The sequence below is a fragment of the Zosterops lateralis genome (genome assembly GCF_965231275.1).
Source record: "Zosterops lateralis genome assembly, chromosome: 1".
NCBI lineage: Eukaryota > Metazoa > Chordata > Aves > Passeriformes > Zosteropidae > Zosterops > Zosterops lateralis.
In genome coordinates this window covers 149,512,798-149,534,435 of record NC_139762.1, presented here as the reverse complement: position 1 = coordinate 149,534,435, position 21,638 = coordinate 149,512,798, and the positions used below count along the sequence as shown (strand labels likewise).

Here is a 21,638-nt window from a genome sequence, read left to right as displayed (position 1 = left end):
TTCCCCCCCTTTTTTCCAATTTCCCCCTTTCCCTCATTTTTCCCCCTTTTCCCCCCATATTTTTTCCAATTTTTCCCCTATTTTTCCCTATTTTTTTAACCATATTTTTCCACTTTTCCCTCATTTTCCCCCTTTTCCCCCCCATATTTTTTCCAATTTTTCCCCATATTTTTCCCTATTTTTTTAACCATATTTTTCCACTTTTTCCTCATTTTTCCCCCTTTTCCCCCCCATATTTTTTCCAATTTTTCCCCATATTTTTCCCTTTTTTAACCACATTTTTCCACTTTTTCCTCATTTTTTCCCCCTTTTCCCCATATTTCTCCTTGAGAAATTTGGGAATTGCCAAGAATTCCATGGGGAATTTCAGGAGTTCCCCGATTTCACTCACGCCGGAGCCGTGACTCCATCATGCTCCTCGTCTCCAGCTTCGTCCACCAAGGGCACGAGCCCCAAAATCCTCAGGAAATTGGGGAATTTTTTACCCCCTACACACAGAGGGCTCAGAATTCCCAGGAAAATCGGGAGTAAAATGGGAATTTTGGGGTTAAATGGGAATTTAATGGGATTTTCTTTTAATTAAATGAGAATTTGATGGGAAGCTTTTGATCTCGGCTGGAATTAAAAGGGATTTTTTTTATTAAATGGGAAATTAAATGGATTTTTAAAATTAAATTGGAATTTAATGGGAATTTTTTTATAAATAAATGGGGTTTTTTTTTAAATTAAATGGGAATTTAATGAGAATTTTTTTTAAAATTAAATGGGAATTCAATGGGAATTTTTTTAAAATTAAGGGGGAATTTAATGGGAATTTTTGATCCCAGTTGAGATTAAAAGGGATTTTTTAAAATTAAATGGAAATTTAATGGGATTTTTTTTAAATTAAATGAACATTTAATGGGAATTTTAATTAAATGGGAATTTAATGTGTTTTTTTAATGAAATAGGATTTCAATGGGAATTTTTTGATCCCACTGGGAATTCAATGGGATTTTTTTTTAATTCAATGGGAATTCAATGAGAATCTTTCTGATCCCAGTGGGAACTAAAGGGGAATTTTTTTTTGATCCCAATTGAAATTCAACGGGAATGGCTTTATCCCAGTGGGAATTTAACGGGAATTTTTTGGTTAAATGGGAATTACATTGGAATTTTTGGATCCCACCCGGAATTAAGCAGGAATTTCTTGGTTAAACGGGAATTAAATTTTTTTCCTTTAATTAAATGGGAATTAAATGTGAATTTTTTGATCCCAGTGGGACTTAAAGGAAATTCTTTGATTAAATGGAATTAATTAGAAATTCTCTGCTCCCAGTGGGAATTCAATGGGAATTCTTTGATTAAATGGGAATTAAACGGGATTTTTTTTGGATTCCATGAGAATTAAATGGGATTTTTTTTTTTTCATAAATGGGAATTAAATTAGAAATTCTCTGCTCCAAAGGGAATAAAACGGGAATTCTTAGATTAAACAGAAATTAATTTCTGTTTTTTTTGATTCAATGAGAATTAAATGGGATTTTTTTTTTTATTAAATTAGAAATTCTCTGCTCCTAAGGGAATAAATTGGGAATTCTCCGCTCCAGGGAAGGAATCAAGGCAGAAATCCCAATCCTGGCGGGAACTCCAGCCTTAGCCAGTCCAGGAAAACTTGGAGAATTCCAGAAGTTTCCAAAGGGTTCCCTCCTTCATCCTCCTCATCCCGAGGCTCCTGAAAAGCAGGAAAAAAAACCTCTTAAATTCCCCCCCAAAAAAATCCCAATTTTTATTTTTTTTTCCCCCACTCCACTGTCCCATTAATCCCAAAGCCGAGCTCCAGGGCCTTGTCCCAAATATTTGGCCCTAAAAAAAAAAAATCAAAAAAGGAATTTTTGCTCTTTCCAGAAAAGCTGGGAAGGAGAAAATCCTGGGATTCAGAGGAAAAAAAAAAAAAAAATAAGGGGAAAAAAAAAATCCATCCAAAGTTATGATTTTTTTCGGAGAAAACAAAATAAAAAATTAAAAATCTTCTGTCAGGGGTGACATTCCAGATTTTTCCAGGAGCTGATTTCTTCAGGTCATTCCCCTGTCCTTGGCGTTTTCCCCAAATTTTTTCCCCCCTGGGAAATTTGGGAAAAGCGATTCCCGAAAGGTTCCCGCAGAGGGCTGGAAAAAAAAAAAAATCCGATTTTTTTCCCCACCCCTAAAAAGCTCCAGAGTTTGTAAATTCCCACCCCCTTAACAGAGGTTTGGCGCCGCGGAATTCTCATCCCCGGGGGGTTCATCCCGACTTTTTTTTTTTTTTTGGGGGGGGAAATGTTGGGGATGGAAATTTTTTTGGGGAAAAAAGAAGGAACAAGGGGAGAAAATAAAAGAATGAACGCGAAGGGTCTTGCCCAGGCCTCGGAGACTCGTGGGAATCTCCGGTAGCTCCCGCTGGATCCTCTCCCCTTCTATCCTCACCCTCATGTAGCCCAACAATGCCCAAACGTTCCCAAATGTTCCCAAATTTCCCCCAGATTTATTCCCTTCCCCCCCAGCCCTCAGCACTCACCGGGACTCACCCGGCGCCGCTTCCGGGTGTAAAGCCATCCTAAGCCACGCCCCCACCTCCAGAGGACACGCCCATCCTGAGCGCTGATTGGCTGAGAGGGGAAAGGGGCGGGGTTACCTGGCGGTGTCGGCGACCCCGGGCGGGGCGGGAAAAAAAGCCGCCCCGGCTGGACCCCGAATGTCCCCAAATGGCCCCCAAATTCTGCCCCCAATCTCTCCCCGTGCCCCCAAATTGCTCCCAATGTCCCCAAATCCTCCGAAATGTCCCCAAATCCCCTCAGATGTTCCCAGATTCTGCCCCAATATCTCCAAATCCCCTCCAGGGTCCCCAAATTCCCTCAGATGTCCCCAAATCCCTCAAAATGTCCTGGAATTCCCAAACATGTCCCCAAATTCCTTCTGATGTCCCCAAATTCTGCTCCAACGTCCCCCCAAATGTCCCCAAATCCCTCCCTGATGTCCCCAGATGTCTCAGTTGTCCCCAGCCCTGAGGAGGCCACAGCAGATTTGAGATGAAATCCTTTAATTTGCCGAGTTTGGGACAGACCGGGGGAGCCTTGGGGACATCCCACGGTCGTTGTCACCATCATGGCCACCTTTGGGGACATCCCAAGGTCACTGTCACCATCGTGGTGGCCCTTGGGGACACCCCATTGTCACCGTGGTGGCTTTTTGGGGAAACCATCCCACTGTCACCAAGATGGCTCCTCAAGGTCACCCCACTGTCACCAAGATGACTGCTCAAGGTCACCACATCTTCATGAAGATAGCTCCTCAAGGACACTCCATTGTCACCGTGGTGGCTTTTTAGGGACACCATCCGATTGCCACCATGGTGATCCTTGAGGCCACTGCCACTGTCCTCTTCTAGGTGACATCCTGGTGACATTCCGCTGTCACCTGGACATCTTCAGCTCCTTCCTCCTCCTCTCCTCCTCCTCCTCCTCCCTGTCCAGGTCCCTCAGGCGTCTCTCCATCTCCTCAGGAATTGTCACCTCCAGCAGGTTCTCCATCCCCTCCTCGGGCTCGTCACCGATCAGCACCTGGAGGGGACACCCCAAAAAAATTCTGGGATTGTGCCTCCAGAATTCCCAGAAATCCCTGACCCTGGAATTTTAGGCTCACCTGGATCAGCTTCTCACAGGTGCTGAGCACCTCGGGGTCCTTCTCCCAGGTGTGGAGCTCACGGAGAACCAGGTAGGAACCTTGGGACCTCAGGTGACACCGGCCCGGCTTTGTGGCTGCCAGCTGTTCGGGGACATCGGGGACAGAAACCCCCCAAATCCCTCAAAAAAACCCAAAAATTCCCCAAGAAACCCCAAAATTCCTCATGGAACACCCAAAATTCCTCAAGGACCCCACAATTCATAATTTAATCTCAAAAATCCTTCTTGGACATCCCAAAATTCCTCATTTAACCCCAAAACTCCTTCAAGGAGCCCCAAAAAATCTTCAGGAAATCACAAAAAATTCCTCAAGTAACCCCAAACTTCCTCAAGGAACCCCAAAATTCCTCATTTAAGCCCAAAACTCCCTCAAGGAACCCCAAAAAGTCTTCAGGAAATCACAAAAAATTCATCAAGGAAGGAACCCCCAAAAATTCCTCACAGAGCTCCCCAAACTCCTTGGGGACCTCGGGTGACGCCGGGTGGGTTCGGTGGCTGCCACCTGCTCGGGGACACTGGGGACACAGAGGGTTGGTGGGACACAGAATGCCTCAAGGAACCCAAAATTCCTTTAAAAACACCCAAAAAGTCTTCAGGGAATCCCCAAAATTCCTCAAGGAACCCTCAAAAATCCTCATGAACCCCCAAAATTCCTCATAGAACCCCAAATTCCCCAAGGAACCCCAAAATTCCGCATGAAACCCCCCAAAGTTCCACAGGAACCCCCAAAATTACTCTAGAAACATTCAAAAATCATCAAGGAACCCTAAAAATTCCTCAAGGAACCTTCAAAATTCTTCATGGAACCTCCGAAATTCCTCATGGAACACCCAAAATTCCTCACGGAACCCCAAAATTCTTCACAAAACCTCCAAAATCCCTCACAAAACCCCCAAAATCTGTTCCCAAATCCCCAAAATCCCATTTTTTTCTCCCAAAACTTTCCCTACCAACATCAAAGTTTCCAGCAGCATCTTCCGGATCTCCGGCTCCTCTTCCCGACGATGCTCCGGAGGGAGGTACTGGAGATCCACGGGAAGTTCTAGAATTTTGGGGACGGGGGAGGAAAAAAACAAACCCAAAAAAAAACCCTTTCAGGAAAATCTGGGAATATTTGGGATATTCCCAAAAAATTCCCACCCGTCCCCCCCAAAATATTCTCACTCACGCTCCATCTCCTCCTCGGGAAGGTCCTCGGGGCCGGCCAGGGGGAGCAGCAGCAAAGGGAGCGCGTCCACATCGGGGCTCAGCAGCCACTCGTGGTTCTCTGGGAATTTTGAGAATTCCGGAGGGGATTTGGGAATCTTGTCCCGATTTTTCTGACCCCGCTGGGATAAACTGGGAAGGGCCCAGGGCAATGGGGAGGAAAAAATCGCGGGAAATGGCGGAGCTGGGAGTTGGATTTGGGGTTGGATTTGGGGCTGGAATGTTGGAATTTGGGCAGGATTTGGGGCTGGCCTGGAATTGGGGCTGGATTTGGGGGTGGAATTTTGAGATTTGGGGCTGGATTTGGGATTTCAATTGGGGCTGGAATGTTGGGATATGGTTTGGAAAAGGATTTGGGATTGGGGCTGGATTTGGGCTGGAATGTAGGGATTGGAGCTGGATTTGGGTTGGAACGTTTTTTTCCTTCCCTCTTCCCTTTTTGTATTCTCTTTATCCCTTCCGTTTCCCCGTTCCTTGAATTTCCCTCTCCCTTCCCTTTTTTCCTTCCCTTTCCTTTTTCCCCCTTCCCCTTTCCTTTTTTCCTTCCCATCCTTGAACTTCTTTTCTTCCCTTTTTGCTTTTCCATTCACTTCCCTTTTTCTCTTTTCCCTTCCCTGAATTTCCCCTTCCTCTTTTCTTTCTTTTCTTCCCCTCCTTCAATTTTCCATCCCTTCCTTTTTCCCTTTTCCCCTTCTCTTTTCTTTCCCTTTTCTCTTTTCTCTCTCCTGTATTCTGTTTCCTTTTCCCCTTCCCACCCTTCAATTTCTCTTCTCCTTTCCTCTTCCCTTTCCCTTCTCTTTTCCCCCTCCCTCTTCCCTTTTTTCCCTCTTCTCTTCCTTAAATTCCTCTTCTTCCCCTTCCCTTCCTTGAATTTTCCATCCCTTCCCTCTTTTTCCCTCAGTCTTTCCTTTTCCTTTTTCCCTTCCCACCCTTCAATTTCTCTCTTCCTTCCCTCTTTCCCCCTTCCCTTTCTTGAATTTCCTCTTCCCATCCATGATTTTCTCTTCTCCTTCCCCTTTTCCCTTTCTCTTTTCCCTTTTTCCCTTCTTCCCTTCCCTGAATTTCCCCTCCCCTCCCTTTCCCCCTCCCCTCTTCCCTGTCCTATTTTCTGCTCCTTTTTTCCCTTCCCCTTTCCCCTCCCCGCATCCCCCAAGATATTTTATTTTATTTTATTTTATTTTATTTTATTTTATTTTATTTTATTTTATTTTATTTTATTTTATTTTATTTTATTTTACCGTGCTGGAAGCAGCAATTCCTCAGGGCTCCCACCACCCCTCTCCTCATCTCCACCTGCGGCCACCTCACCAACGCCAGCATCCTCCTCACCACCGCCCTACAAAAAACAAAAATAAATCCATTTATTGACCCTTTTAGTCCAAACTTTTTATCCCCAAAACGTCAACATCCTCCTCCCCACCAACCTACAAAAAAACCCCCAAAAAATCCACTGGTTGCTCATTTTATCCCAAGTAAATGCATGTTATACACCTGGATTTTCACAAATACTAACACTATGAACGCTATATATACAATTCTACGGTCAAGAAAAAAAGATTTACGAGACCCACGTTACCAGAGTGGAGCCCCCCACGGATAAATCTGATAAAATAATGAAGGACAACTCGAAGAAAATGTTCAAATCGTGCATATGTAACACAGCAATCTTTAAAAGCACAGGCCTGAAGGAGTGAAAAGTGTGTTGCTGGTTACCTTCATGCCAGGCACTCTCGGCCGAGAAACTTTTGCTTTTTGTCTCCCGATTGCCTGTTTTCATTTTTTAAATGAAACGTCTCAATTTTTAAAAAGAGAGCAGAACTCATTTTTCGCATTCCCGATTTATTCCCCCCGCTCCCCTCGGCCTCACCCGGAGCGATCCAGCAGAGTCTGGCGGCCCTCGGGGGCCTGGCTGAGGTTACAGAGGAACGCTCCGAGCTCCGCCGGGGGCCGAGCCCCGCTCAGCGCCCTCAGCAGCGGCTCCGCTCCGGGGCCCAGAGCCCGCAGCACCCGCGGGGCCGCGCCGGGATCCCGGCTCAGGTTCGCCAGAACCCCGCAAACCCCTCCGGAGCTCGGAGCGAGCGGGAGAAGAGAAGGGAGAGCGGCCAGGAGCGGCTCCAGCGCTGCCGGCTCTGAGGACGCGTTCACTAGCGCGGCTAAAGCGGGCTGGGATCCACGCGAAGCCGAGGCCGCCATGGCGGCCAAGGCCGATAAAGCCGGGGGGTGTCCCGCGAGCAGCGCCCGGCCTGAAGGGCTACCGGACAGCGACAGACAGGCCTCAGCTGCTTCGAGAGCGGCGGGGGAGGACGGGGATAGCAGCGCCGTGAGCTCAGACAGCGCTGTGCTGGGCTCCGCCATGGACGCCTTCGTCTCCGTCGCCATGGTCGCGTTGCGTAGCAACGGAGAGATTGATGGAGGTAACAGCCAATCAGCGCTGCGGATATACGGATGTGGGGGGAAACAGCCAATAGAGTGCAGGCGTGCTGGCGGAAATGGAGGGATTGAGGGAGAAAGGGATTGTGGGAAGGTGGAGTTGCACAGAAAAATGTTGTGAAGCCACACAGACACGGTCCCAATTAAGCCACGGTTTAATTAGGTCACGCAAAGCACAGAAAGGGCCGCTACCACCTCAGTTATGGAAGCTCCCGGGGCGTCGACCGCCACCATGACAGGAGCACCCTCAGTTCCTTCATTGTCGCCGCCATAGCGAGAGCAAAACAGCGGCTTCCCTGGGCAACCGCTCTGATTGACAGCTCCAGGAGCAAATCAGGAACGAAAACATAAAGAAGTGTAAAAAATAAACCAATTGACTGCTGAGCCAATTGACTCCCGAAGAGGGAGGGACAGAAAGGAGAGAGAGGGATTGTGGGAAGGCAGCGTTGTACGGAAAACGCAGTGAGGCTCCTCGCATGGGGCCGCCATAGCAACGACCAACGTGACCGCGTCGCTTGGCAACCGAGTTGATTGACAGATCTAACAACCAATCAGCGGGGAGGAAAACATAGCGGCGGAATGGGCGAGCCAATGAAATGCCGAACACTGCCGGAATAAGGGCGGGGCGTGCATGAGGGTGTACGGAAAGAGGCGGAAGCGCCGCGGCGACACCGGCGGCGGACCGGGATCATTGAGATCGGAATTATCGGGATTATTGGGATAATCGGGATCCACGACAGGGCCCAGAGGCCTCCAGACTCAGCCGAGGATGTTCCACGGCATCGCGGGCCCGGCCGGGATGGGCGGTGAGAACCGGGAACGATCCCTGGATGGAAACCTCGGGATGATTTTGGGGATTCCCGGGATGGGAGTCCCGGTGTTTCTTTTCTTTTTTTTTTTTTTTTTCTTTTCTTTTTTTTCTTTCTTCCTCCTTTTAACCCTTTCGTTTCTTCCCACGGCAGCGCCCGGGAATAAACCGGAGCTTTACGAGGTGAGTGAGGGTCGGCAATGTCCGAAGATGTCCGGAAATATCTGGAAATAGTCGAAGGTATCCGGAAATATCCGGAAATGGCCGAAGACGACCCCAGGAAATTTGGGAATTTTGGGGGGATTTTTTTTTTTAATTTCCGGGAATTTTCCTGGGGAATTCTTGTGGGAATTTTGGGAATTTTTTTTGGGGATTTTCGGGAATTTTCTTCCCACAGGAGGTGAAGCTCTACAAGAACGCGCGGGAACGGGAGAAGTGAGTGAGGGGAATTCCGGGAAATTTTATTCTGAGGGGGGAATTTTTTGGGGGATGAGGGTGGAGGACGTTGGGGTTTAGTCCAAGTTTGTCCCAGTCCCCTCCCAGTATCCCATTACCCCATCCTAGTTTGTCCCATTTTGTCCCAGTATCCCATTATCCCACCCCAGTGCCTCTCAGTCCATCCCAATTCCCTCCCAGTCTCCTCCCAGTTTATCCCAGTCGAACCCAATCCCATCCCAGTTTATTCCAGTCCATCCCAGTGCCTCGCAATCCATTCCCAGTCCCATCCCAGTCTGTCCCAATTCCATCCCAGTCCGTCCCAATTCCATCCCAGTCCCCTCCCAGTTAATGCCAGTAGTCCATTTTAGTTCATATCAGTCCCTCCCAGTATCCCAGTATCCCATCCCAGTGTCTCATAATCCCTTCCCAGTCCCTCCCAAACCCCTCCCAGTCGTTCCCAGTGGCTCCCAGTCCATGCCAGTGTCGCCCAGGTATGACAACATGGCCGAGCTGTTTGCGGTGGTGAAGACTCTGCAGGCTCTGGAGAAAGCGTACATCAAGGACTGCGTCACCCCCAACGAGTGAGGACCCCAAAATCCTCCCCAAAAACACCCTGAAAAATCCCAAAAGATTCTTCAGAGCCTTGGGAATGGGGATTGTAAAAAAAAAAAAAAAAAAAAATCCCCAAAAATTCTGAAAAAAAATACCAAAAAAGCAAGAAAAAAAAAATCATTAAAAAAATCCAAAATTTTATCTCAAATTCCAACCACAAAATTGCCCAAATTCCACCCCAAATCCCCCAGTTTTCGCTCAAAAATTCCCCAAATTTCACCCAAAATTCCTCAATTTCTTAATCCTGGAATCTCAAATCCCCAAAAGTCCACCCAAAATTCCCAAAAATCCTCAATTTTATTCCCAAAGTTTTCTCTCTCATGGCTCCACTTCAGTCCTGAAATTGTCCAAACCCGCCCCCCCCCCCCCAAAATTCCCCCAAATCCCTCAGATCCTCAGGAATGATGAATTCCTAAATATTCCCCAAGAATTCCCAAGAACCCTGCAAAAATCCCAAAATTTTCACCCCAAACCCCTCAAATTCCGACCACAAAATTCCCCCAAATTGCCCAAAAAATCCCCCAACCCCTACCCCCAAAATCCCAAAAAAACTCCCAAAAATCCCTCAGGAATGAGAAATTCTTTAAAATTTCCCCCCAAATTCCCAAGAATTCCAAAATTACCACCCCAAACCCTTTGAATTCTGACCACAAAATTCCCCAAAAAACTCCCCAAAACCCCTCCAAAAAATCCCCCAAAAATTCCCCAAATCCCTCACACCCTCAGGAATGAGGAATTCCTATAAAGTTCCCCAAAAATTCCTAAAAAAAACAACGCCAAACCTGTGGGAATTTGCAGGTACACGGTGGCCTGCTCCCGGCTCCTGGTGCAGTTCAAGGCTGCGCTGAAGCAAGTCCAGGGGGCCGAAATCGCCTCCATCGACGACTTCTGCCGCAAATTTCGGGTGAAAAGTCCAAAATTTTTGGGAAAATTTGAGGATTTTCGGTGACATTTTGGCACTTCTGGGCAAAATTTTGGGATTTTATGGTGAAAATTGGGATTTTTTTGGCGTTTTTTTTTTTTTTGGCGTTTTTAGTGGGAGTTTTGAGATTGAAGTGGAGCAAAGGAAGAGAAAAAATTTGGGAATTTGGGGATGGAATTCTGGGTTGGGATTTGGGAATTTGGGATTCCAGGACTGGGAATTTTGGGATTGTGGGTGGCAAGTCCAGGGGGCCGAGGTCACCTACATCGATGACTTCTGCCGCAAATTTCGCGCAAAAATCCCAAAATTTTGGGGAAAATTTGGGATAAACTTGGGAATTTTGGGTGAAAATTTGGGAATTTTTGGGTGGTTTTGAGGGGTTTTTGGGTTTTTTTGGGGGAGATTTTAGGGGGAATTTCAGGAGTGAAATGGAGCCATGGAAGAGAAAAATTCGGGAATTTTGGAAATTTTGGGATGGAATTTGGGATTCTGGGATTGGGAATTTTGGGAAATTTTGTGTGAAATTTGGGGCAAAAATTTGGGGTTTTTTGGGAGGGTTGTTTTGAGGGATTTTGGGAGTGAAACGGAGCCGTGGAAGAGAAAAAATTGAGACTGAAATTTGGGAATTTGGGACTTTTGGGATGAAATTTTGGGGATATGCGGGGGTGGAATTTGGGATTTTTGGGATTCCACAATTGGGAATTTAGGTGATTTGGGGAATTCTGAGAATTTGGGAGTGAAGTTGGCATTAGGGATTGAAATTTGGGATAAAATCGGGATTTTTTAATTTTTTTTGAGAGGGAATTTTGGGAATCTTTGGTAATTTAGGACTAAAATTTGGGATTTAGCAGTGAAATTTGGGATATAACTGGAATTTTAATTTTTTAAATTTTTTTTCTCAGGAATTTAGGGAATTTTGGACTAAAATTTGGGATTGGGGACTGAAATTTGGGATAAAATCGGGTTTTTTTGATTTTTTGGGGGGATTTTTTTTTGAATTTGGGGAATTTTAGACTAAAATTGGGGGATTGGGACTGAAATTTGGGATAAAATTGGGAATTTTGGGGGGAATTTTTTGGGAATCTGGGACCAAAATTGGGAATTTTGGAATTGGGAATTCTGGGAATGGGAATTTTGGGAATTTGAGACTAAAACCAGGGAATTTGGGGATGGAATTTGGGAATTTGGCACTGAAATTTGGGATAAAATTGGGAATTTTTTTTGGTTTTTTGAGGATTTTTGGGGGGAATTTTGGGAATTTTTGGGGATTTGGGACAGAAATTTGGGATAAAATTTGGAATATTTTGAGGTTTTTGATGATTTTTTGGGGGGGTTGATTTTTGGAAATTTGGGAATTTTTGGAATTTTGGGAATTTTTGGAAATTTGGGACTAAAAATTGGGATAAAAGTGGGAATTTCGTTTAGTTTGTTTTGTCGGTTTGTTTGTTTGTTTTTAAAATTTTTGTGGGGAATTTTTTGGAATTTCAGGCCTGAAATTGGAAATTTGGGAATTTCAGGAATTCCAGGAATTCAGGGCTAAAATGGTGAATTTGGGACAGAAGTTTAGGATAAAGATGGGATTTTTTTTTTTTTTTTTTAAATTGGGATTTTTATTGGGATTTTTTTTCCAGGAATTTGAGGCTTAAAGCACAGGAGAGGGTTGGAAAATTTGGAAATTTCAGGAATTGTGGGAATTTTGGGAACTTTGGGAATGTTTGTAGCTGGATCGTCCCCTGGCCATGGATGGAATTGGGAAATTTGAGATAAAAATGCCAATATTTCAAATTTTTTGTGGTTTTTTTTGAGATTTTTCTGGGAATTTAGGGAATTTTGGCCCTGAATCACAGGGAAAATTTGGGAATTTTGGGCATTTTGGCAGCTGGATTGTCCCCTGGCCATGGAGAGGATCCGTGAGGATCGGCCCATCACCATCAAGGACGACAAAGGAAACCTCAATCGCTGCATCGCCGACATCGTCTCGGTACCGGGGGCGGAAAATAAAAAATTGGAGACTTTCTTGAGAATTTTGGGAATTTTTAGAGGATTTTTTTGGGATTTTTTTGGGATTTTTTTGCAAATTTTTTGGGGTTTTTTTTTTTGCAATTTTGGGAGGAAAAAAGGGGAATTTCCTGAGAATTCTGAGAAATCCAGGGATGTTTGGAAATTCTGGGGCGATCTGGGAATTTTTAAATTATTTTTTTTAGAAATTTTTGGGGGTTTTTTTTTGGGATTTTGGTTTTTTTTTAATTTTTTTTTTTTTTATTATTTTGGGTTGGTTTTTTTTGGGGGGGATTTTTGGTGGGATTTTTTGAGGGATTTTTTTGGGGGAATTTCAAGGATTTTTTTTTATTTTTAAATTATCTTAGGATTTTTTGGAATATTTTTTGCAATTTTGTGGAGGCTTTTGGTTTTTTTTAACTTTTTTTTTATTTTGGGGGGATTTTTTTTACAATTTTATGGGGGATTTTCGGGAAATTTATTTTTTGCTTTTTTGGGGGGATTTTTTTGTTTTGTTTTTGTGGGGATTTGGGGGTTTTTTTATATTTTTCGGAGCTTTTATGGAGGAATATTTGAAGGATTTTTTTGGGGGGGAATTTTGGGATGGGGCTGATCCCAAATTTCCTTTGGAATTCCGGCAGCTTTTCATCACCGTCATGGACAAACTGCGCCTGGAGATCCGAGCCATGGACGAGGTGAGGAGTCCTAAAAATTCCCCAAAATTCCCCCAAATTCTGCCTCAAAAATTGCCCAAAATTCCAATTTCATTCTCAGAAATTTACTCAGTTCCAGTCCCAAAAATCTCCCAATTCGATTCCTCAAAATTCCCGAAAAACCCTCAATTAAATTCCCAGAAATTAAAAAAAAAAAAATCCCCAGTTCCTTTCCCAAAAATTCCCCAAAATGCCCCCATTTCATTCTCAAAAATTCCCTGAAATTTCCCCAATTTCATTTACAAGAATTCCCCAAAATGCCCCAAAATCCCCCAATTCCAGTCCCAAAAATTCCCAAAAAATCTCTCAATTCAATTTTTCGAATTTCACCAAAAAATCACCAATTCCATTCCCCAAAAATTTCAGTACTTTTTCCAAAAATTAAAAAAAAAAAAAAAAAAAAATCCACCCATTCCCCAAAAATTCCCAGAATTTCATTCCCAAAAATTCCCCAAATTCCCCCAAATCCTCCAATTCCAGTCCCAAAAATCCCTCAAGTTCATTCCCAAAAACTCCCCAAAATCCCCCAATTCCATTCCCAAAAATCTCCCAAAATCCGCCAATTTCATTCCCCAAAAAATCCCTAAAATTCCCCAATTCCATTGCCAAAAATACCTAAAATTTCCAATTCCAGTCCTAAAAATTCCCATAAATACCCCCAAACCCCCCAAATCCAGCCCCAAAAATCTTCCATTTCTAGTCCCAAAAAAAGGCTGAAATTTCCCAAAAATTCCAAAATTTTCCCAATTCTGTTCCAAAAAACCCTCAATTAAATTCCCAAAAATTCCAAAAAATTCCAAAAAATTCTCTAGTTCCAGTCCCAAAAATTCCCAGAATTCCATTCCCAAAAATTCCCCAAAATCTCCCAATTCCATTCCCCCAAATCCCCCAAAACTCCCCAATTCCATTCCTAAAAATTCCCAAAAAATCTTCCATTTTCAGTCTCCATGATTCCTCAATTCCAGTTGCAAAATTTTCCAAAAATTCCTTAAAATCCCCCAATTCCATTCCCCCAAAATCTCCCAGTTCCAGTCCCAAAAATTTCCAATTTCCATTCCCAAAAATTCCTCCAAATCTTCCAATTCCGTTCCCCAAAATTCCCCAAAATCCCCCCAAATCCCTCAATTCCATTCCCAAAAATTATCCAAAAATTCCCCAAAATCCTCCAATTCTTGTCCCAAAAATTCCCCAAATTCCCCCAAATTTTTCATTCCTGGAGTCCTAAATTCCCCAAAATTTCACTCCAAAAATAAAATAAAATTAAAAAAAAATCCCCAAAATTTCCCAAAAATTCCCCCAAAATTCTCCAAAAACACAAAACTATCCTCAAATATTCCCCAAAAATTCTCCCCAAACACAAAAATTGTCCCCCCCAAAAAATTACCCCCAAACTAAAAAAAATCCCCCAAAATTAAAAAAAAAAAAATCTCTAATATTAAAAAAATCCCATAAAATTCGTAAACCCCCCCCCAAAATATAAAAATTTCCCTTCAAAAGTCCCTAAAACTTCCCAGAAAATTCCGCAAAATACCAAGTCTCAAAAAAATTCCTTAAAATTCCCAAAAAACTTCCAGAAATACACAAAAAAATTAAAAAAAATTCTAACCCCCCCAAATCCCTAAAAATAATAAAAAACCTCCCCAAAAATCCTAAAAAACTCTCAAAAAGTCACCAAAATTCCACAAAATTTCACCCCAAACCCCCTAAAACTCCCCCGAAAATCCAAAAAATTCCCCCTGAAATCCAAAAATATTCTTAAAAAATTCTTAAAAAATATTTTAAAAATCCAAAAATGATTCTTCAATAATCCTTAAAAATTCCCAAAAAACTTCCAAAAATCCCCCCCCCAAAAAAACTTCCCCCAAAATCCCGACAAATTCTCCCCAAAATTTCAAAGAAATTGCCCCAAAAATCCCCCAAATATTCCCCAAAAAAATCCCCAAAAAATTCCTTTAAAATAAAAATCAAAAAAATTCCAAAAATTCGAAAAAAAATCCTTAAAAATCCAACCAATTTCCTGAAAATTTCTAAAAAAATTCCCCCAAAAATCCCAAATTCTCCAAAATTTTCCCCCAAATCTACTAAAATTCCAAAAAAAAAACCTAAAAAATTCTAAAAATATTCCCCAAAAAATTCTTCAAAAAAACCACCTGAAATTTTTGCAAAAATCTCGAAGTATTCCTAAAAAAATACAAAAAAAACTTCCAAAAATGCCCCAAAATCCCCTCAAAATCCTCCTAAAATTCCTAAATATCTCCAAAAAAAAAATTGGCAAAACTTCCCCAAAATTCCAGGAAAATCCCCAAAAATTCTTTAAAAAAATCCCAAAAGATGCTTCAAAGTTTCCCAAAAGTTCCGTAACAATCCTGAAAAAAAACCCCCCAAATTCCCCAAAAGTAAAAAAAAAAAAAAAATCCTCAAAAAATCAAAGAATTCCCCCCCAAAAAAATTCTCCCAAAATTCCCCCCTAATTCCTAAAAAATAAAAAAAAACCCTAAAAAATCCCCATAAAAGAAATCCACCAAAATTCTCATAAAATTCCCCAAAATTCCAGGAAAATCCCCAAAAATTCTTTAAAAAAATCCCAAAAGATGCTTAAAAGTTTCCCAAAAGTTCCGTAAGAATCCTGAAAAAAAACCCCCCAAATTCCCCAAAAGTAAAAAAACAAAATCCTCAAAAACTCCCCCAAATATCAAAGAATTTCCCCCCAAAAATTCTCCCAAAATTCCCCCCAAATTCCTAAAAAATAAAAAAAAAAACCCAAAAAAATCCCCATAAAAGAAATCCACTAAAATTCCCATGAAATTCTCCAAATTAAAAAAAAAAAAATCCTGCAAAATGCCCCCAATATCCCCCAAATTTGCTAAAAAATCCCCCAAAATTGCTAAAAAATTCCCCAAAATCCCCAAAAAAGCTCCCAAATTTCTTAAGAAATCCCCCATAATTTCTAAAAATCCCCCAAAATTGCTAAAAAATTCCCCAAAATCCCCAAAAAAGCTCCAAAATTTCCTAAGAAATCCCCCATAATTTCTAAAAATCCCCAAAAATTGCTAAAAAATTCCCTAAAATCCCCAAAAAAGCCCCCAAATTTCATAAGAAATCCCCCATAATTTCTAAAAATCCCCCAAAATTGCTAAAAAATTCCTCAAAATCCCCCCAAAAAACCCCAAATTTCCTAGGAAATCCCCAAAAATTTCTAAAAATCCCCCAAAATTGCTAAAAAATTCCCCAAAATCCCCAAAAAAGCTCCCAAATTTGCTAAAAAATCCCCCAAAAATTGCTAAAAAATCCCCAAAATTGCTAAAAAAATTCCCTAAAATCCCCAAAAAAGCTCCAAAATTTACTAAGAAATCCCCCATAATTTCTAAAAATCCCCCAAAATTGCTAAAAAATCCCCCAAAATTGCTAAAAAAATTCCCTAAAATCCCCAAAAAAGCTCCCAAATTTCATAAGAAATCCCCCATAATTTCTAAAAATCCCCCAAAATTGCTAAAAAATCCCCAAAAAATTGCTAAAAAATCCCCCAAAATTGCTAAAGAAATCCCCCAAAATTGCCAAAAAATTCCCCAAAAATGCTAAAAAATCCCCCAAAAATTGCTAAAAAATCCCCCAAAATTGCTAAAAAAATCCCCCAAAATTGCTAAAAAACCCCCAAATTTGCTAAAAAATCCCCCAAATTTGCTAAAAAATCCCCCAAATTTGCTAAAAAATCCCCCAAAAATTGCTAAAAAATCCCCCAAAATTGCTAAAAAATTCCCCAAAATCCCCAAAAAAGCCCCCAAATTTCCTAAGAAATCCCCCATAATTTCTAAAAATCCCCCAAAATTGCTAAAAAAATTCCCCAAAATCCCCAAAAAAGCCCCCAAATTTCATAAGAAATCCCCCAAAATTGCTAAAAAATCCCCCAAAATTGCCAAAAAATTCCCCAAAATTGCTAAAAAATCCCCCAAAATTGCTAAAAAATCCCCCAAATTTGCTAAGAAATCCCCAAAAAATTGCCAAAAAATTCCCCAAAATTGCTAAAAAATCCCCCAAAATTGCTAAAAAATCCCCCAAAATTGCTAAAAATCCCCAAAAATTGCTAAAAAATCCCCCAAATTTGCTAAAAAATTCCCCAAAATCCCCAAAAAAGCTCCCAAATTTCCTAAGAAATCCCCCATAATTTCTAAAAATCCCCCAAAATTTCTAAAAATCCCCCAAAATTGCTAAAAAATTCCCCAAAATCCCCAAAAAAGCTCCCAAATTTCCTAAGAAATCCCCCAAAATTTCTAAAAATCCTCCCAAAAATCCCCCAAAATCCCCAAAATTTTCCTGAAATTCCCAATTTTTGCCCAGATCCAGCCGGACCTGCGGGAGCTGATGGAGACGATGACTCGGATGAGTTCCCTCCCTCCCGACTTCGAGGGGCGCCACAAAGTCAACCAGTGGTGAGACACCCAAAGGAGTTGGGCAAATTTGGGGATTTTTATTTATCTTTTTTTTAATTTGGAAGAAATTTGGGAATTTTGGGAGATTTGGGGAATTTTGGTGGAATTTTTGCAAAGTTTGGGGATTTTTTGGGGAATTTTGGGGGGATTTTTTGGGGGAATTTGGGGATTTTGGGGGAATTTGGGGGCAATTTTGGGGAATTTTGGAAATTTTGAGGGGAAGTTTTGGGGATTTTTGGGGGAATTTGGGGATTTTTTTTTTAATTTGGAAGAAATTTGGGAATTTTAGGAGATTTGGGGAATTTTGGTGGAATTTTTGCAAAGTTTGGGGATTTTTGGGGATTTTGGGGGGATTTTTTTGGGGAATTTTGGAAATTTTGAGGGGAAGTTTTGGGGATTTTTGGGGGAAATTCTGTGAATTTTGGGGGAATTTGGGGATTTTTTTTTTTAATTTGGAAGAAATTTGGGAATTTTGGAGGATTTGGGGAATTTTGGTGGAATTTTTGCAAAGTTTGGGAATTTTTTGGGGGATTTTTTGGGGGAATTTGGGGATTTTGGGGGAATTTGGGGGGAATTTTGGGGAATTTTGGAAATTTTGAGGGGAAGTTTCGGGGATTTTTGGGGGAATTTGGGGATTTTTTTTAAAATTTTGGAAGAAATTTGGGAATTTTGGGAGATTTGGGGAATTTTGGTGGAATTTTTGCAAAGTTTGGGGATTTTTTGGGGAATTTTGGGGGGATTTTTTGGGGGAATTTGGGGGGGATTTTGGAAGTTTTGGGGGGATTTTGGGGGGATTTTTTGGGGGAATTTGGGGATTTTTTTTTAATTTGGAAGAAATTTGGGAATTTTAGGAGATTTGGGGAATTTTGGTGGAATTTTTGCAAAGTTTGGGGATTTTTTGGGGAATTTTTGGGGGATTTTTTGGGGGAATTTGGGGGATTTTGGAAGTTTTGGGGGGATTTTGGGGGGATTTTTTGGGGGAATTTGGGGATTTTGAGGGAATTTGGGGGGAATTTTGGGGAATTTTGGAAATTTTGAGGGGAAGTTTTGGGGATTTTTGGGGGAATTTGGGGATTTTTTTTTTAAATTTGGAAGAAATTTGGGAATTTTGGAGGATTTGGGGAATTTTGGTGGAATTTTTGCAAAGTTTGGGGATTTTTTGGGGAATTTTTTGGGGATTTTTTGGGGGAATTTGGGGATTTTGGGGGAATTTGGGGGGAATTTTGGGGAATTTTGGAAATTTTGAGGGGAAGTTTTGGGGATTTTTGGGTGAATTTGGGGATTTTTTTAAAAAATTTGGAAGAAATTTGGGAATTTTGGGAGATTTGGGGAATTTTGGTGGAATTTTTGCAAAGTTTGGGGATTTTTTGGGGATTTGGGGGGGATTTTGGAAGTTTTGAGGGGAAGTTTTGGGGATTTTTGGGGGAAATTCTGTGAATTTTGGGGGAATTTGGGGATTTTTTTTTTATTTTTAATTTGGAAGAAATTTGGGAATTTTGGTGGAATTTTTGCAAAGTTTGGGGATTTTTTTGGGGATTTTGGGGGAATTTGGGGGGGATTTTGGAAATTTTGAGGGGAAGTTTCGGGGATTTTTGGGGGAAATTCTGTGAATTTTGGGGGAAATTGGGGATTTTTTTTTTTTTAATTTGGAAGAAATTTGGGAATTTTGGTGGAATTTTTGCAAAGTTTGGGGATTTTTTGGGGAATTTTGGGGGGATTTTTTGGGGGAATTTGGGGATTTTTTTGGGGGATTTGGGGAATTTTGCAAATTTTGAGGGGAAGTTTCGGGGATTTTTGGGGGAAATTCTGTGAATTTTGGGGGAATTTGGGGATTTTGTTGGGGAAATTTGGAAATTGATGGAGGGAAATCTGGGAATGAGAAATTATTGGGAATGGTATTGGGGCATTTTTTGGGGGAGTTTGGGAATTTTTTGGGAATTATTTGGGAATTTTCGGGGCTTCGGGGTGAAATTGAGGAACTCGGGACTGAAATTTTGGGAGATTTGTGGAAATTCCAGTATGGGATTTTTTTTGATTTTTTTTTTTTTATTTTTGGAATTTGGAGATCCTTTGGAAATTTCCAGAATTTGGGAAGAATTGTGGGAGTTTCCGGAGATTTTGAGAGCAATTTTTGGGGAATTATTTTTTGAGAATTTTTTTTTTTAATTTTGGAAGATTTTGGGGGGAGTTCTGGGAGCTTTTTTTTTTTTTTTTAAATTAATTTAGGAAGTTTTTGGGGAAATTCGGGGCCTTTTTTATTAATTTGGAGAAAATTTTGGGCGTTTTGGGGGGAATTATTTTTTTGAGAATATTTTGGAGATTTTGGGGGATTTTTTTTTTGTTAATTTCAGGAATTGTGGATTTTTTTTTTTTTTTTGAATTTCTGGGAATTTGGGGGAAATTTTTGGGAATTTTACAAAATTGGGAGTTTTTTTCTGGGGAGGGAATTTTCTTGAGAATTTTTTTGATTTTTTTTTTAATTTTTGGAGATTTTGAAAGTGACTTTCTGTTGGAATTTTTGGGGATTTTTTTTTCTTAAATTTTATTCATTTTAATAGTTATTTTTTAAATATTTTTTTCTTAATTTCGATTAAATTTCATGGAATGTTGGGGATTCTTTGGAAATTTGGGGAATTTTTGAGGGGAATTTTTTTAGGTTTTGGGATATTGTTTTTTTTTATTTCAGGGATTTTTAAAAACAATTCAGGAATTTTTGGGAATTTCTGGGAATTTTTTGGTAACTTTCCAAGATTTGGGGATTTTGGTGGAGAAATTTTCTTGAGAATTTCGTTGAAATTCTGGGGACAATTTTTTTGGGGGGGGAAATTCTGGGAATTTTTTTTCTGGGAAATTTTTTTGCAATTTTTGGGAACTTTCTGGGTTTTATTTTCCTGAATTCTGGGAAATTTTTGGAATCTTTTGGGAATTTTTGTTTGAAAATTTGAGTGATTTTGGGAGGAGGGTTTGGTGGGATTTTATTTTTTATTTTTTTTTTAATTTTGGGATTTTTGGGAAAATTTTGGGATTTTTTTGGGAATTGTGGGATTTTTCTGGCATTTTGGGGGGAATTTTTTGGGAATTTCTTTTGAGAATTTCTTGGAGAATTTTTTGGGAGTTTTGTTGGAATTTTTTTGTTGTTGTTTGGGTTTTTTTTTTTTTAATTTCAGGAACTTGAGGATTTTTTTTTTTTTAATTCCAGGTATTTTATGGGAATTATGGGAATTTCCCAAGACTGGAGAATTTTTTTGGAATTTTTTTGAGAAGATTTTTGAGAATTTTTCTTTGGACTTTTCTGGGATTTTTTTTTTTTTTTTAATTTCAGGAATTTGGGGATTTTATGGAGGAAGTTCTTGTATTTGAGGAACTTTCTGGGACCTTGAGAGGAATGTTTTGAAATATTTTTTGAGAATTTATTTTTGAAATTTTGTGGGGTTTTTTTTTTTTAGTTTCGGGAATTTCGGGATTTTTTGGGGGGGAAATTTTAGGAATTTAAGGGGGTTTTTTTTGGAATTTGAGGAATTTTCTGGGATTGAGAAATTTTTTGAAATTCTTGGAGATTTTTGTGGAAATCCTTTTTTAGAAATATATATTTAATTTTTAAAATGTTAGGAAATTTCTGGGATTGGGGGAATTTTTTTTTTTTTTGGAATTTTCTTGAGAATTTTTTTGGAATTTTTTTGGAATTTTTTTTGAATTTTTTTTGAATTTTTTTTGAAAATTTTTTTTTTAAATTTGCGCGGGGGATTTTTTTGTGGGGGGATTTTAAAAAAAAAAAAAAAAAAAAAAAAAAAAAAAAAAAAAAAAAAATCCAGGAATTTCAGGCAGTTTTTTGCAGTTAATTTTGGGAATTTTTTAGGCTCCAAACGCTGAGCGCGATGTCGGCCTCGGACGAGTTGGACGATTCCCAGGTCCGGCAGATGCTCTTCGACCTCGAGTCCGCCTACAACGCCTTCAACCGCTTCCTGCACGCCTGAAACCGCCTCAAACCAGTCCCAACCGGTTCCCACCTGTCCATGGGGAAGTTTGGGATAATAAACGGGGAGAGCTGAATCCCAAAAATCCCCAAAATTTGGGAGAAATTACCCTTTTTTCTCGTCATTTCTGGAGCTGTTCCCAGTAAAAAACCAGTTCAGACCAGTTCAAACCAGTTCAAAACCGGTTCAGACCAGTTCAGAACCTTGGGATAATAAATGGGAAGAGCTGAATCCCAAAAATTCACAAAATTTGGGAGAAATTTTTTTCTTTTCCTTCTTCCTTCCTCTTTCTTTCTTTCTTTCCTTCTTTCTTTCTTTCTTTCTTTCTTTCTTTCTTTCTTTCTTTCTTTCTTTCTTTCTTTCTTTCTTTCTTTCTTTCTTTCTTTCTTTCTTTCTTTCTTTCTTTCTT

At 40.6% G+C, this 21,638-nt stretch overlaps 3 protein-coding genes across 3 annotated transcripts in view; 1 reads left to right on the top strand and 2 right to left on the bottom strand.

Moving 5' to 3' along the window:
* Positions 1–2,669, bottom strand: part of MROH1 (maestro heat like repeat family member 1) — an 87,245-nt gene extending 84,576 nt beyond the window's left edge. The window contains exons 1-2 of the mRNA XM_083861517.1: positions 2,537–2,669; positions 392–1,714 (exon numbers count right to left, since the gene is read on the bottom strand). Coding sequence (XP_083717643.1) covers positions 392–413 — 22 coding nt within the window. The 5' untranslated portion in view covers positions 414–1,714; positions 2,537–2,669. The remainder of the gene's footprint in view (positions 1–391; positions 1,715–2,536) is intronic.
* Positions 2,670–3,041: 372 nt separating this feature from the next.
* Positions 3,042–7,330, bottom strand: HGH1 (HGH1 homolog). The gene is made up of 6 exons (XM_083856686.1): positions 6,775–7,330; positions 6,146–6,243; positions 4,870–4,968; positions 4,652–4,743; positions 3,661–3,783; positions 3,042–3,578 (listed from the first exon to the last, which is right to left on the bottom strand). Exons 1-6 carry the CDS (start codon positions 7,284–7,286, stop codon positions 3,432–3,434), a joined length of 1,071 nt encoding a protein of 356 aa, XP_083712812.1. The 5' UTR covers positions 7,287–7,330; the 3' UTR covers positions 3,042–3,431.
* Positions 7,331–7,946: 616 nt separating this feature from the next.
* On the top strand, positions 7,947–21,326 carry VPS28 (VPS28 subunit of ESCRT-I). The gene is made up of 9 exons (XM_083856700.1): positions 7,947–8,143; positions 8,300–8,328; positions 8,543–8,580; positions 9,075–9,164; positions 9,994–10,099; positions 11,997–12,098; positions 12,757–12,810; positions 17,164–17,255; positions 21,112–21,326. The coding sequence occupies exons 1-9, from the start codon at positions 8,107–8,109 to the stop codon at positions 21,227–21,229; spliced, it is 666 nt and encodes a 221-aa protein (XP_083712826.1). The 5' UTR covers positions 7,947–8,106; the 3' UTR covers positions 21,230–21,326.
* Positions 21,327–21,638: the final 312 nt, after the last annotated feature.